We start from the raw sequence: 17972 nt of genomic DNA on the forward strand, positions 1-17972 counted from the left end.
GGAATTAGGTTTAAAATAAAGCTTGTCATTGTCAAAAGTCCTGTACCAAATATTTAACATGAATATTAAAGATATCGCAAAACAAAGGGTGCGGTAACGTAGACGTTGCGTTTTTTCAGGAGGTGATGTACACGTCATTTTTCCCAGAGGGTAACGTACACGTCAAAGACTATTAATCATGCATGTAGAACATCTTTGTCTTTAAATGACTGAAATGTAAACATTTTGATATTATTGAAAAAGATGCAGATGCTGGGAATAGGCTGTTTTTCTTTCGGTAGGTTAGTATATACAGAAATGCTACAGTGAAAATGAGTAGCGTCAGTCCTCATCCTAACTTGGAAATAATGACACGTTTACTGCTCTTTAAACGTTCTTGTATATCTATACATAAATAGGTCAAATGATAAAATTTTAAAATTATTTTGCTCTAAATCCATCATATGCGCAACCGACCATGTATCTTTGAGTGAAAAAGTTGACAGTTGCTTACGGGGGATGGAAGCCTAGTACTTGGCCTTTCCAGTTAGTTGTCCGCACCATATGATTCTGACTTTTGAAAGAGGACGTAAATCAAAGACAAACAAAAAGATTTTATTTTATTTATTTTGTTGGGTTTAACGTCGCACCGACACAATTTTAGGTCACATGGCGACTTTCCAGCTTTAATGGTGGAGGAAGACCCCAGGTGCCCCTCCGTGCACTATTTCATCACGAGCGGGCACCTGGGTAGAACCACCGACCTTCCGCAAGCCAGCTGGATGGCTTCCTCACGTGAAGAATTCTACGCCCCAAATGAGGTTTCGAACCCACATCGATGAGGGGCAAATGGTTTGAAGTCAACGACTCTAACCACTCGGCCACGGAGGCCCCTACAAACAAAAAGAAGTATTAAATACGTATATAGGTATCATTGTTGCACCGAGAGTAACAGCAGTAAAACTATTATCTATTTATAGCATGAACAATGAATATATGTGCGAGGAGTGCGGAATGTCTTTTCGGAGAAAAAAGTAATTTAAAGGCGCACGAGAAGAGACATAGTGGAGCGTGTCCCTACACCTGTTTTGGGAAAAACTTTTTTGGACGACTCATTGTCTGAAAACAACAACAGAAAAAATTTGTTACTTTTCTTTTTGACATGTTTGTATTTTGTATATCATGTCCAATAAAAGTCAGCGTAATAGAACTTATAGCCGCAGTGTAAATTTATTGTCCAAAAATTATTGCGCTTCAGTATGAATAGCAAGATCGCACGTGTCGTCTGCTTGGGACGAATGCTAGAGTAGTACACATAAGAGAAGAAGAATGACCTCTATTAAGTATCAAGTCAATCCTTTATATTGTTCTTACTTGGAGTCCAGACAAGTTTCTTATATATACAGGGAGGTAATTAAAAAATGATGTCAGTAAGAGTTATGATTCCTTATCACTGCACTTCCTTTCATTGACCTGTATTAATGTGCAAAGTATCAAATCAATCCTTCATATAGTTTTTGGCTTGGGCTTCAGTCAAGCTTCTTGCTTTTCCTTTTCATGCATAAAGAGAGGTGATTAAAAATGGGGTCAGCTGAAGTGATGGTTCTTTGACATTGCACTTTGCTTCACTGACCTCTATCAATGTATCAAGTATCAAGACAATCCTTTGTATGGTTTTGACATTGGCTCCAGACAAGTTTTTTCATACATAAAGGGAGGTTATTCAAAAATAAGGTCAGTTAGAGTTATGGTTCTTTGACACTGTACTTCCTTTCATCTGACCTCTATTTATGTGCAAAGTATCATTACAAGTCAATCCTTTATATAATTTTGGCTTGGGTTTCAGACAAGCTTTCTATATAACGATAAAGGGAGATTATTAAAAAATGTGACCATCACACTGCACTTCCTCTGTCAATGTGTAAAGTATCAAGTCAATTCTTCAAATAGTTTTTGACTTGGGCTCTCGACAAGTCTTTTTTATAAGGATAAGTGGAGATAATTGAAAAAATGGGACCACTTAGAGTTATGGTTCTTCGGTACTGCACATCCTCTCTCTGTGATCGATCATTGTGTGAAGTAACAAATTAGCATCATTATTACTTCTTGAGTTATGCTCCGGACAAGAAACGTGACGGACGCCAGTCAGTCGCCAGACGGACAGACAGACAGACGACGGAAAAGTGTTCCCTATATGTCGCAGCTACTTTGTAGCAGGCGACACAAAGCTATCTAAGTCATCTGTACTTGTTTAAAAAAAAAACTCACATGTTTTACGACATTTTCTAACTTTAAAATGGCAAATGTAAAGTCGCAATCCAATATAGATTACTTTAGTTTAATAGTTAATTATAATCTCGTTAATGTTTATACCTGTACAATAAATTATATAATAATGAAATCATTATCAAAATATATAAGGTGTTTGAATTTGTGAATGAACAACCTAAACTTAACCGAGGCTGTTATTTTAAAGCTTTGGATGTAATTGGCGCATTTATAGATTTATATTATCAGAATATGTCAGCATTTATAATTTAATCCATCATGGAATGGCTATAGTCCTTAGATATGCAAACTTTAGGTCAATACTGATATGTTGTTTCAGTAAGGAGCTCTAAATGAATAACTAGCTGACCAACAAACTGTCACTAACCTACAGAAAGAATAACATATTACTCCCGCACGATAATTTAAACGACAGCGTGTTTATATTATTGGTTGATTGTTATTGTCCCATGCATGACTGAACTCACAAAGGTTGTCAGTGATACAAATTAAGTGCATGCTGTCATATAATACAAAAATATTTTCTGTATTGTAACGTTTTAATGAAGAAAAATCATGGTTATCAAACATGCTATCGTTCGAGTTAGCGTTATATACAATATAAAAAATGTTTACAGTTCAACGGGTCATCATGACGATTTGAACATATGGATTTGATTAAACCCTGATGACAGACAGAACTACATGGTTTATTCCCAGAAACATAATTGACTTTTGATATTTGGAGAAAAAAAGTCGACATTTAAAATGGAAATTGCTAACAATGTCTACTTGTCAAAATAACATACACGTTTAGACCATAAAATTCCAACTGCTACTCATTTTCACTGTAGCATTTCTGTATATACTAACTTACCGAAAGAAAAACAGCCTATTCTCAGCATCTGCATCTTTTTAACAATATCAAAATGTTTATAATTCAGTCATTTAAAGACAAAGATGTTCTACATGCATGATAAATAGTGTTTGACGTGTACATTACCCTCTGGGGAAAAATGACGTGTCCGTCACCTCCTGAAAAAACGCAACGTGTACGTTACCGCACCCTTTGTCCTACAATATCTTCAATATTCCTGAATAGTCATGTTAAATATTTGATACAGGACTTTGGACAATGAAAACCTTAATTTTAAACCCTACATTTCAGCGAAAATTCTCTGCAGAATCTGTGCTAGGTGTGTAACTTGTGAACAGACGTGTTCGTTACCAAAATATTTTATATCTTTCGAATCGGTTGGGCAAGGCTTACGTAAAAACGGGAGGGAGTTTCATCAAGTTACATATATCCGCTGAAAGAGCTTTTTATTGCGGGGTTTATGCACGCTACCTCGTTTAAAACAATTGCGGATCAAAAAAGTTATAATGAGAAAACATACCTGAAGCGGGCCTATTTTTAGCACTTTTGCGTGCACGTTATCCGATTTAGTCACGTGGTTTCCCCACCGTGATATAGAAGAAAACAACAAGTTTTACAGCTGGAGTGATAGTGACGTCAATAACGTCGCATGGGAATGACTAAGGTCTAAAAGAAGTAAGGTTACTCTTAGCTAGCTATTTGTGTTAGTTGATTATGTGTTGAATAAAGCTCTGGTTGATGTATATTAATAAAAAAACTATTCTTTTCTTTTTCTTAAAATCGCGTTTACAGACTGCTGTTCATATTATAATGGAAAAACAGTAAATGGTTGCTGCGAGTAAAGTTCCATAAATATTATGTGTCCGTACGTGCCAGTGATAAGGTTATTCGAGAAAAATTGTGTGACTAAAAAGGATCTTGAATAATTAAGAGATGGGAGAAATTGTTTTCGAGTCTTTGATGAATAAAATTATGAAGGTAGCGAGATTTTGCTAACATCTTTCTGCCAGTATATCTATGCATCTACCTGAATATCACACAACAACTATTAGAAAGGTTAGTCCTACACGGAAAAATGCATTGTTTTCATTTCTGAGGTGAAAGGCGGTTGCTTCCATGGTCTAAAACGAATAAAAATCCACATACGACTGTCTGTCACCAGATCAGTGCGTTACAACATTATGTATGTTAAAGTAAACATTTTTACATATTTTTGAATATTGTTTATAAGAAAATATATGCTGATTACATTTTACAGAATCATAGAGAAAAGACAATATGAAAATCATGTGAGTTCGTTTATATAGTTCCAGATGTACTAAGATTCTAAATCGTGTTAGCCCCTTGCCAGTATATAATGAAATCGCTCATGCATTCCGGAAGATTCCACATCACCCGGTGTATGTACTTTGCATCATTTCCAACCAGGTATCTGTAAGATATATAAAATAAAGTGTTGAAACATATAGCTTATAGGACAGAATACAAAAATAACTGTATGAAAATAGTGCTGCGCATAGCGGAAAATATAGTTATACATGTATTAACTTTATTCAAATCAATATGAATCAAGTCACCAAAAATAATATTGTTCATTTCGCCGCGTCTATGGACAATCTGACTGTAGGTTTGAAGGGAAGCGAGTTGGTGTGTCTGAAAATTGTTTAGTCAGACGGGAAAGTTAGTAAAGGCGGCAACAGTTTGATGTAGACAGAATATTCTAAATAACACAATACAGATAATAAAATGGATCAACAGTCTTGCAACATTTTGGACATTTGATAGATGGTCAAGGCATTCAATCGTTTATAACAATGAACATTTTTATCAGCTGTCTTAAGGATGTACGAGCGTTTTTTAGGATATCCGCCATTTTGAAAAATGTTTCTTCGAATATTGTTTTCCAACAAAAGCTTTGCCAAAAATTAATGCTATATAATTAAAATATAGCTAATACTGTACCATTAAACCAAATAGATTCTACTTTTGGCGAAAAAAAAAAATGTTCACCCTTATTATTGGCTGGCATTTGCCTAAAATTAACGTTAGATTTACAATGGGGTAAAGGTAGGTAATTTCAAATATCTATTAAAGTAGATCCTGTTTGGTTTTGATATTTTTTTTTGTAGATCTAAATACGTTTTTTTTTTCATTGTAAATAAAATGGGTGGGATAATTATATCAACATGTAAAAATGAAAGAGATTTGTTTGTGATATTTATGCTTATATAATGCTAATTTCACCTTGTATTCACATTAACCTGTAAGACTTGAAATCCCTATAACATTAAGTGGGATATTACATGTTTAATAAAGTACCACCATTTTTTCAATTTTACAAATTTTCAGAAATGCTTAAACAGTGAGTGAAGAAAATGCCCTATAAAATTAAAACGAGTTTGGTGACCTATGTTTTTTCTTCTCTTGTATGTCTTGGAAACTAATGTTCTTCAAGCTCACAGAATATGAAAAAAATCTTAACGTTAGAAAAAATTCGTTCCTACGTCCTTAAGTATTTTTAGAGTAAGACTCATGACCTTGTGTTTACAAAATTTATGGAACAAGATAAAAAAATAGTGAAGCTATCTGTTTAGATATACCCTCAGGTTAATTAATTTTCATGCATAAATACATCATATAATTACGCATTTCGCCATTTAGATAATACATGCAAACAAATGGAAATGGTTGGCACTAGGCGGACGCAGGCAAGATAAATAAGCTTAATGTAAATACCAGAGGACACTAGCCTTTAGGTGGTTCATTTGCCATTACTAGTAATCTAATATTTGTACATTTCCAGTGAACAAATAACGACTCAGAAATACGACGTTTTAAAATGTGTGAAAAACTTCAAACTGCTTGGATGCAAGATTGCTTATCAGTTGCACCCAAGTGCTGAAATTGACAAGGAACAGGATGGATATACAATGGTCTGGATCCTTGCTTGTCGATAACTTCGTACAGCGCCGGCCACTTGTAAAATTATACATTATTCTTTATGTGTAATGTATGACGTTTTAAGATTCTATAATGGATGTGATAGTTTGTCGAAATAAAGAAAAACTCCTACCTCTTTTTAGGGAATTTAGATGTGATGGCATGTAAATAGGCATCTACAACAAGATGAACCTTTGTTGACGCAAATTTAGCGAGCATATCACCTGCTCTTGTGACTACAACATGAAATAAAATCGTCCTGGCATTAGAACGTATCACAATATACAAATATTTAGCACTTACTCATATTTACCAATACATACTTTTCACTATTTTAACTTTAAAATATTATAGTTCCTATTTTGTCGCACAAACTTATAAAACTCTTTCTTCTTTCATGCGATAATACTGAACATATTACAGAGGTTAGGGATTTATATCTGGCTATGGCGGATCTGGACCCTAGACGGCGAACTTTTGATTTGTTATTGAAGTAGGTTGCATATACATGAAGGCCATATCTATTTTTAACAACATTTTAATTTTGATCAAATTGTCTTTGTGATGGATTTCTTGTTTGATATTTTTTTTGTTTTGAAGAATAATTTCAATATAATTAAGAGATCCAACATCGACAAAAAGGGTTAATTGTGTGTATTTTTATTACATTTTAAATAAAAACAAGTAAATGGTTTATTGTTTGTAATTGCGTCTCTTTATAAAGTTTTAGTTATTTTCACCCTGACCTTGCCAAGCGAAAAAAACAACAACGTTTGGGGTGGGAGTAGTTTGGGGCGTTGGGGGGTGGGGGGGGGCGCGAAAAACACAACGTTTAAGGGGTGGGGCTTGTGGGGAGGCGAAGAGCAAAGACTCACTAAACAGCAGGGTCGTAGAATGAAACTCCACATATTTGCGGGGTCGTGGGTATTAAAACGCTAAAAAGCGTCTTTTCGCTGTGCGATCCCGTCAAGATGTTAAAATGCCTTTGTTCACCGCCCCCAGCTTCGCTATTCAGAAAGTTTTCACCTTGTGTCCCGGTCCCTCCGTTATAAATCTAGACTTTTGGCCCGCCTTTCAAACGTCTTAGATATTGTGTTTTTGCCTTGCGACCCCGGCGTGCGAAGAAAAAGTAATTAAATAGCTCTGCAAAATCATGATGGTTAGTTGTTAGTAGATGGTAAGTAAGATGGGCAAAGGTAATTCGTCAAAAAGAGAGCGCTTATTAGCGACTCCGCCATTATGTCTCTTAAATTTCACCCCACCCCGCTAGTCTTTTTAGTCCCACGCCCTGACTATAGCAAGTACCTTGCTATTTGCTAAGGCAATTAATTCAAACCTGTTTCAAAGTTTAATTACTATTTTCTCTCCTCAAGTTTAACCAAAACAAAATAATTGTAATTTTACCTGTGTTGATATACCATCCGACAACAAAGATAAACAAAGGGTGGTCTTATCAGAAAGGCTTGACTGCACATATATATCCAGATACCCAACAAAAAATGAATTGCATTTAATTACCAAAAGTTATTATTAAACTACTCCTTATTTCCTACATAGTTTGTGCTGTTTCCTGTTCTAATAGCTCAACACTTCCTTTTTTTCTGGACTAAAGGCAAGAAAAATATGGCACTTTATCACCGATGTCATAAAAGTAAACACTTAATACTAGTAAATGGTTTCCTGCATGGCATGTCAAACGTTGCTAGATTATATATGTATGTTATTATTATTGTATGTTTGTTATTGTTATTCAATGTCGTGTCATTCATATTCTAAAATTTGCTATTGCTATTGTATATGTCGTTATTTTAATTGTATGTTCGATATTCTTATGGTAAAGGTCATTATTGTTATTCTATGTTTCGTTATTGTTATTGTATCTTTGATATTGTTATTCAATGTCGTGTCATTCATATTCTAATTCTTACCATTGTTATTGATATTGACATTGAATAACAATAACAAATATACAATAATAATAACATACATATATAATTTAGCAACGTTTGACATGCCATATTCCTGGTCAATAGTCAAAACTAATGTTCCTCTGTGCTTTTAATTATTTTGTATCAACTTTGTTTCACTAATGACCGGCAAGTCATTCAATAAGTGAACTGTTGTACTGGAATGAAGTGCATCATTGAATATACTGAATATACCAACATGTACGAATGAAAATGACAAGTTCATACAAAAGAACTCACGTTGGGCTAAGGCATCATCAGGAAGTTGCGATCTGACTTCGGCTGGTAAACCCAAACCCTTTGCTTTGTTTTCAGCCAACTGCTTACTAGATCCCCAGATTGGCGTAATGAAAAATCCAGGCTCGATAATCTGTACTTTTACCCCTGTGCTATAAAGATCTCGTCTACACAGGAATAAAACAAAATGACTACAATTACTAGGGCATTTACAAATTCTGTCAATAATGAATTTCGACGTGCGGAGAATGTATAGTAAACAGAACTTAGTACAGTAAACATTTACCAGCATTACAGAAAAAGGATCTTGTTTCCTAGTTTCACATACTAAACTTGTGTTCTTTACATTTCCTTTTAGATACACAATGCCAACACTGATATAAACCTTCATTTTAAAAGACTTATAGGTAGTATATATTGCAGAACAGTATTAACGTGCTTTTGCCGTTTTCTCACTTTGTGCACTATTGCAATGTAGGTATGGTGTTGCACATTATGTCTTGAAACTGGCCACCATGATTTTTTTATCAGGGAACCAACTGCTTTTTCTTTGCGCTGGAGAGTCAGAAATGCACGTTATTCAGAATGTGCATTGTATGATACTGAGCCATAATAAGTTCAACAATGGCAGATGACGTTCTTTACATGTTCACATGTCACCGAAAGTTAAAAAATGAACATTAGTCCAGAATTTATCAGAACTAAACCAGAAAAGCACATTCTTGCACACCCTATTGGCGTTTACGGTGATTTTCCGCATGCTGGCTAAATCTATCTGGTTTTCAAATGTCATATGACTTTCGTTTTGTTTATGACAACTAACAGTTCATGCATGATTATGTCTTTGTTTGAAATGCGATAAAAGTCATATATAGTTCGATTTCGGGGTATGCGATGTTTTTGTACTTTTAATAATGGAATGGCCCGTTATTTAGGTAGTGTTATTCAGTACAATAATGGTGGTTCTTACCTAAATATTGCAGAGGAAATTATGCTGATTTCCCTAATCGGCTTACGAGTCTATAAATTTAACTTTCAAACGTCAAAATCAAACTATACATTGGTAGTTGCTCTTTATTCATTAAAGTATACTTCTGGATTCAAAACAAATTATTTTAAGGGGAAAAAAACGACATAACGTTACCCTGCAAAAGATAAAACTGAAACGAAACTTTGTTTTTGTGCGTGAATGAAACGCCATGACGTCCCTTTTGTTTATGGATTTCAATTTTAAGCGTTTTTCTTAAACACTCTACTAAAAGAAAGACTGTTACATTGAAAGAGTTTCGTTTTGCTTTATTTATTGTATAATTTGTAAAATACGGTATGCAAGGAGAATAATCTACCAATTGTTGTAGAAGCTGGTGGGAATAGCTGGCTTTCGGTTTACTGCTCACTGACAGACAGTTACTCGGCAGACCTCGTTACCGCCGTTATCGTCGAACCGGATTTTCCCATACCTGCATCTACAACTAGTGTATTGATTTTCAAATGTGTACTTTTATCAAAGTTTCTTACAATACATCTAATGCTAATAAATGTTTAGGAAACAAATAAACAAACATTGTAAATAAATAAATAAACATTGTATCCGTGAGCTAAACTCTCTGAATATTTTCAAACAAAGTCGCTTCTTATTTCCTTTTCAAATGCTCTGCCAGAATGTTATAAAGGCGTACCTGACAATGTGATAGATAGTTACCTAAGTACATCAGAAAAGGCCTCTATGCCATATTTGGAAATGGCGTATGACGAGCTTAAGAATGCAATTCTTCCAACAATACTTGATGTATTAACAAAACGCCCCCTTTCTTTCAAAACTAATGGCATGCATGCTTTTGTTACCATTATACAGCCGTACAGATTTACAGCAAATGTGTTTTCGTAGTCCTGTCTTGTATGCAGTTTAATGGATCCAATTCCGCCCAAAATACCAGCATTGTTTACAACTGCCCAAAGTCCTGTCAATATGAAATCAGAAAAAAATAAAAAAGTTGATGGTGCTTAATAGAGATTTTCAGCTTACTTCGACGCGTACTGCGGACCACGGACTACGGACTTACTATAGGGGTTTTCTCAAACTGTATATGAGGAAGTTATGCATAACTGAACAGTTGCATATTTAGCATCCAGTTCTAATGCCGTAATACTGTTTTCATTCAAAATATCTGAGAAAAGATAGCTATAAGATTTATCAATATCCGTTTTATTGTATATGAATTACCAATATATTTTGTCTTACAAACCTTTTTAACAGTGTGGGCGCAATTTTAAATTTTTTCACACTTTTACTATTTATATCGCTTTTTGATTAATGTCTTTCGACTACCGTATTAATGAACAAGAAGCTAGAGGATCTGTATTGCAAACTTGTTCTTTTTTATTTGAAGTGCTGCAACTTATTTATATGATGTTCTGGCAAGTATTCTCTAGCAGTAAAAACGGCGGTTGATTCAACGATCAACATGCCCTATAAACCAGAATTTGAACCAATGACCTTCTGGTGAGGAGACAGACAATCTCCCCCTGCGCCACAAGATGTTCACCCGACCCATATGCGTAGGGGATCACAACAACATTTTTGGTATCTAAAATGTATATAGTGTATATTGAGCATGGGGTTTCGTATTGTAGCACGCGCTACGCTGAAATGCTATTGTACGACGCACATTTTGGAATATGCACGATACGATGCGTGACATTGTAATACACCGCGGTAAAAAAAATGCCGCGCGTGGTATTATATATTCTTAACTATTTCAAGTCCTACAAATTCAGTTTTATACGATACTGAATTCATTCAGTATTCCCGGTCACCCTGTCATATATACGTGATTGCTACATTATGAATTTTTAAACCAATATAGACCTTGGGTTTTCATAAGTTTAAATCTTTGTTCAAGTTCCCTGAAGACAAGTATCTACATGTACACATACCATTTTTGCATGTGTTCGACTTAAAAGGCTTTGTCAATAATGATAAAAGGCTAGTCTCGACTTCTAAGCTTGTTGTATCAAATGAGCACACAGAATTGCTCAAATGGCGTCATAGGAGTTGATTAAGTCAAAAATATAACTTTGTTGACAATTCTATGCATTTACTGGCCATAAAACATTTTTGGAATATTATCGGAATTTTGACCTTGGACGCTTCCCAGGCTCTTTCTTCACGAAACAATTTTAGTACTCAGCTGGGTTTTAGATTGAATTGTTGACAGCTAGTTTTAATGGTACATAAAGATTAAATTCCAGTTGAGACTGACAATCCATACTGAAAAGTCACTTGAAAATAGTCATGAATTTAAATATTAAATTGTAACATGCAATATTTATATCAATGACAATGTTTCATTATCAAACTCGGCTGGGAATCAAAATGTTTTGAAAACAGAAGCCCAGGAATTCAGTCTTTGCGTGATCTCGGTCATCAAGATCGAGCCTGCCTCGATCATTTTTCAAAATCTGATATCAGATTATGTTTATATAAGATGATATTCTTTTTTCTTTTAATTTTCAAACATCCTGTAGTTTTGATGTTACTTTATTTTCATTTTTATATTATAGTCAATTTTATTTATTTATTTATATTTTTTGTAGACATAGCAAAAAAACGTTTTCCAATAATGCATATTCGGGGCTGATTTTTTAACCTTAACAGTTCGCTTTCTGCCCAACGCTCGACCCTCTGCACCGGCCCCTCGGCGTCTATCTGTGGCACTCTTCCTAGCGGTATCTATCGTGAGACCTTCCTCCTCCACATAGCTTTAAACTGTTTCAATGTATTCCGGTTGCCACTTTTCAAACGTTTGGTCTATAATGATACTCCACGGGTGCTCTGTTTTATTTGCCTCACAACTACACAGTCTTCCCTCACAAACTATAAAAGCTTCCCTCACGTCTCCCTCACAACGATGTCTCCGACGACGACGACGAAACAGAGCACCCGTGGAGTATCATTATAGACCAAACGTTTGAAAAGTGGCAACCGGTATACATTGAAAGAGTTTAAAGTTATGTGGAGGAGGAAGGTCTCACAATAGATACCGCTAGGAATCGCGTTTTTCGCGACATGAGAGACAAATATAGGAAAACGATAGCGAAAGCCTTTGCTAACGCTATGCTATGGTACCGTGCTCTTAAAGAAGATCCTAATTATAGAGCCATTAAGGAAAAGGCATCGGATCTGGAGTTGATGGATGGATACCCTATTGAAGATGCGTGGAAGTACGCGATTAACAAAAAGTTTTATCTTTTTGAAAATGTTCTAAAACGATACGAACATCCAGAAATAAGGGAAACAGCACCAGTTCAACAGGATGGAGCTGGAGTTGGAGCTGGAAGAGTGCCACAGATAGACGCCGAGGGGCCGGTGCAGAGGGTCGAGCGTTGGGCAGAAAGCGAACTATTAAGGTTAAAAAATCAACCCCGAATATGCATTATTGGAAAACGTTATTAATTTAAAAGTGGTTGAAAAAAAGAGACAATTAAACTGTAAACATGACTTTGTTTTATCTAGCGATTACTATTATTGAATGAGGAGGGTATTTATTGCTATGTCTACAAAAAAAAAATATAAATTAATAAATAAAATTGACTATAATATAAAAAATGAAAATAAAGTAACATCAAAATTACAAAGTTTGTTGACTTTTTTCCACCAGGTATTTAAAAAGATATCAATTTGGGTTGTGCTCTGTTGTAGGGCATTGACCGAGGTGACCTTGACCCGATGAGTCATCCGAAGATCAGGTTGCTCCTTTTCTTCAATATTAGGGTTGGGCTCTGACGTCACCGAATGTGTCTGAACTCGTTAGGATCCGATTGTTTGGCTGGAGATACTGGCATTGTTTACGTAACAATAGATTTACTGTTATTTTGGAATGTTGGGTGCGCTATTGTCGTATATTAGGGTCGGGCTATGACGTCATGGGTTTTTCCCGCGTTAACCACGCCCCCACATGATGACGTCATAGGTCACGTGATTGGCTCCAGGACTCCAGGCAAATTCCGAAATCGATTGTTATATACTACTGCACTGCGACTAGATTTGCATCATGTTCTGCTCTTGTTTTACCAAAGACTAAAATGTCATCGAATATGACAGAATTGAGAACTTCATATATCTCATAATCTTTCTTTGAAAAAAAGATCCATGTCTGCGGAAATCCCCATTGGTAACATCAAATATCTGTATCTCCAGAATATGGAATTGAAGGTAGTGAGGAGCGAGGATTTTCCGTCGAACCTTTTCTTTTTTTTTTTTTCGAAATAATAGCGCCATTTAACTGACCCGGGACGGTATGTCAATATACACACTTTTGCTGCCAGAATCTCATAACTTAGACAGATGTGGAATCAAGTCTCTGAAAATGTATGAATCTTTCCCGTTAAATTATCAGCGCTACCTGACCTGATTCAAACCACCGAACGTTTTATTCAGCGCAAACATAAAATATCATGAATATTGATCATTATCTAAAATCAAATGATTTTGAGTATGTTTTTATAATTTACTCTGTGATAAGCAAATCGACTGATTGAGTTTTTAGATATTTCCTTTTTCTACTCACGAAAGAAGATGCCTAGATGCAAAAGGGTAACCACTTTTGTTTGGCCTAAATAAATACCTAGCCATAACAGCGTGTTACAAACATAAATTACTAATAAACTTTGATAATATGGCAGTTGAGTCCAATATGTCCAGGGATGTTCAAAGATAATCCATCATAGATCTATTGTAAAGCAAATATTGGATTTACCTGTATTGGAAAATATTCAGTGTCGATTGGATTTAGGTCAATTGCCACATTATCAAAGTTTATTAGTATGTATGCAGTGTTTATCGTTGATCGTAAACAAATGTATTTCAGTAAACCATCTGGCCGTCATTTTACACCGTCCGTATACAAATGCGTCAGATCGTTTGCATTCATATCAAATATAAAGAATATGAAAAAAAAACATTAACATGCGGATATTACAAAATGTCTGAATTCCGAAGTAGAATATTTTTCTCATTCAACTGGGTTCTTATCAATTAATTCAGCATGTAGCTAGTAGGATGGTTTGGGGTAAACCTGTGTTACAGGTGTGATAATAATATTGTTGCGTGTAGCAAGATATACATATCCCGTGATGATGATAAGCGTATATACTGATGTATGTAAAATGCATATGTACAGGCATAAGAATTTTCCTATGTTTAAAAGAATTTTGAGAGTATAAATGACCATTGATATTCTTAAAGTCCAATAACAGTTGAGCAATGGTGACTTATGTGACAATCGGTAAATAAACCGTGCATTCTCAATGAGTAACACACTTTTAAGCGTACGTACAGAATGCAGTCAATGCAAGTGCATACATCAAATAAATTATGAATAACGAGCCTTACCTTTTCCATCTGGTAATGCCCTCTTTACTATTTCCATTGCCTTTTCAATACTAGCATCCTTTGAGACGTCCATTTCAACACCTTTCAATTTCTTGGAACTCGTCGCATTGAAGTTTTCAACAGCAGTTTTTGTCAAACAACAAGCAAACACATTAAAGTTTAATTTGTCAAGCTTTCTTGCTAATTCATGTCCGAAACCTGTATCGCATCCGGTAATAAGTACATAGCGCAATTCATAGTCGTCAATTTTCAATTGCCTCAACAGCCATTCAAAGAAGAAAGCAAAAACCAAAACAAAAGCAAGCAGCAGCAGAATCTCCATACTGACGTCTAAAACCTTAAACACTTTTGAGTAAAATGCATGCAGATAATAGATGCAGACATATATTGGCCAACCAGCTAGATCATTTTACATTATTTAGTATCCAAACGTGATAACGATAATATAAACAACGATTTAAATGTCAGCATCTTGTTAAATTAGATATTTTGATAGCCAACTTTTTGAACTTGAATATCTTGATTTACATGCATATGTAATTTTATCTTTAAGACTATAATGGTTTACTTTAAGCTTGTGTTTAAATTCAACCGAACATTAGGAGGAAACCATTGTTTGTTATACAAGTTTGCAGCATTAGTGAGATTGAGGGATTTATGAAGTGCATATACTGGTGAATACCGCATGACTGTATTTATAGTTTATGATTAGTGGACTTCCCATAATGCAACAACGACCCATGCATAATTATACTTAAATCCACATTCCACTGTCTAGTGCGAATGCAAACAGAATAATATTTCATTGGCATTTTTATCTTAAACACTACTTAGAGTCGGCGCTGGAATAATACGGATGTCCACTCTGAACACGGTATAGTAGATGATTCTAAATACAGTTTACAACTTGAAAAGGAACCTATAGTAATTACCCATCAAAGAGTGACACTTTGACATTCTAGGTCTGACTACTAGGTAAAAATCCCAAATCTATCAATTTAATGTATAACTGTTAGATATATTGTTCAAACTTATACGAGCTTTTTATACGAAATCATTGTAAACTAATCCTACTAGGCCATTTATCATGTTTTAATAAATTGTGTCTTAGACAACAACAAACTCAGAGTATGTGCACTCTCCTTTTCAGTTTCGAGTACTATTTTAAAAAAATATCCCCACTTACAATCCGAACAACAATTTCTATTTTATAATCAAATGAGTCGAACAAGATGCACTGTACCTCTTTTTGTTCTAGTTTTATGTTCATTTTTTTTATTTTCTTTGATCAAAACTGGCATTCTCTGAAATCACACCAGCCTTGAAAATTTATCCTGGATTTTGGATTTATTTTAATTCCCATTCTTTTGTCGTAAAATCATGATACAATGTACAACCGGAGTTAAACATATCATATACATATTTTTCTTAGAGTTTGAACGGGCAATAAAAGCAATTGTAATTTCGGTCATTCGAGTACAAACGAAACAACATTACCATTGTCAAAAGCTTTTCAGTGGCCTGCTTGTTATACAAGTTTGCAGCATTAGTGAGATTGGGGGATTTATGAAGTGCATATACTGGTGAACCATTGGGACGTGAAGCAAAAAGTAAACAACATTCATTTAGGACGGGTCACTTTTGGCTAATATATGGTAATAGCTTGCTTTCAGTTTTGCCAAACTATTTGTCATTAAACGTAAAAATCCTCATGGGAGTTGAAGTCTTTTTCGATGTTGTTGGACAAAAATCATAGGGTACAACCGACGTGGAAAGGAATTCATCTGAAGAAAATTTCGTCATTTGCTTACTGGAAAAAAACTTTTTAAAAGATGCATATGGTATTTAATTATAAACGTTAAATCAATTTTTTCACTAATTTTTAAATAAAGGCACTGCCTTAGCAAGCGGCTAAATTTTACAAAGGCAAAAGGAAGATGTGGATGTTGAGCAAACTAGAATAGATGGTAAAGTTATTGCGCCGACGAGGGAAAATAATCTATTTTCGTCACTGCTATGAAAGTATTTCAGGCGACTTTTCACATTCAAACCCCTTGACCGGCTAGGGATAATTTTCAATCTAAAATGTCATATATAAGTTATAATCGGTGTCTCCAGCTTACATGCTACGAGGGCCTTGCAAAAAGTTCTGTCACCAATGGGCTTACGTAGTTTTATCCCAAGATGTTTTTAAACGCTTCATTGCACTTGAATGGTGTTTCCAGTAGCAGACGTCATCCGTGTATTTCGTACAAGTTGCATTTCAAATGACCGAGTTTACACTGACAAATTTACTATTCGAATTGTACATGGACGAAAAGACGAAATTCGTAGCAATATTAAATGCTACATTAGGCTGAATATAGATTTAAAGCAGATACTTGATGAATTGTGTGGTATTTATGGACCCCAGGTCATTTCAATGCGCAAAGTGGGTTAAAGCTTTTCAAGATGAGAAATTATCTGTCGTAGATGATATTCCTTCTGGTAGCTTGTGGTCAAACTGGATGCGCCGTTGTCGGTGAAAGAAATAGCCAGTTGTACTGGCATATCAGAAGGAAGTGTGCAAACTATTCTGAAAAATGGTTCGGACCTGAAAAAGGATTGCCTAAGGCTGTAATAGTCGGATTGTTTCTATCTTGCTAAAAGGTGACAAAAACTGGGTGCAGATGTCTGAGCCACAGAGAAGGGCTGATAATAAGCAATATAAGCGAAAAGATAAATAACGTCCCTGTATTGCCAAGCCGGACCGGTTTTCTTTGTTGCAAGTTCAGGATAATCTTACTGCATCTGTATTTTTCGCTGAATCTGAAACAGTTTAACAAGTTCATGTGGTGAAACAATTTAACTAGTCCAGGTGGTGATTCTTTACATTGTTATACATGTTTTATCACATTTCATTCATTTTTATAATTAAAATCATTCAGACAACATATGAATACATGGTGTTAAACAAATCTTCCTGTTTTGTATAGAAGTTAAATCTGATTTGTCCTTAATATTATCATTTTAGATAATGTTTATCGTGCCTAGTGGCACTTCATAAGATGACGATTTTTAAGACTGCTTGACAGGAGAAATCTTAGCCGTTTTGAAACTTTTACTCTGATACGAATCTTACCAAGTGTTTCCTTTAAAACATGTTTACCACGTAAGTTAACAATCATTATAAAATCCTGAATCAAAATTTAAACTTAACTTTGCAAAAATAATCGTATAAAACTACTATCAAAATACAGCTTAACAATGGGTGTTCGGATTTCATTACTATTTCACGCGAGTATATTTTGCAGCGTCATTTAAATATATA

General features: G+C 35.0%; 1 protein-coding gene across 1 annotated transcript; it reads right to left on the reverse strand.

The window, feature by feature from the left end:
- Window positions 1-250: 250 nt before the first annotated feature.
- Window positions 251-15079, reverse strand: LOC123532231 (17-beta-hydroxysteroid dehydrogenase type 6-like). The gene is made up of 5 exons (XM_045313618.2): window positions 14663-15079; window positions 9971-10229; window positions 8272-8435; window positions 6198-6300; window positions 251-4556 (listed from the first exon to the last, which is right to left on the reverse strand). The coding sequence occupies exons 1-5, from the start codon at window positions 14982-14984 to the stop codon at window positions 4451-4453; spliced, it is 954 nt and encodes a 317-aa protein (XP_045169553.2). The 5' UTR covers window positions 14985-15079; the 3' UTR covers window positions 251-4450.
- Between the last annotated feature and the right edge of the window lie 2893 nt (window positions 15080-17972).

The sequence above is a fragment of the Mercenaria mercenaria genome, chromosome 11, assembly GCF_021730395.1.
Source record: "Mercenaria mercenaria strain notata chromosome 11, MADL_Memer_1, whole genome shotgun sequence".
Taxonomy (NCBI): Eukaryota; Metazoa; Mollusca; class Bivalvia; order Venerida; family Veneridae; genus Mercenaria; species Mercenaria mercenaria.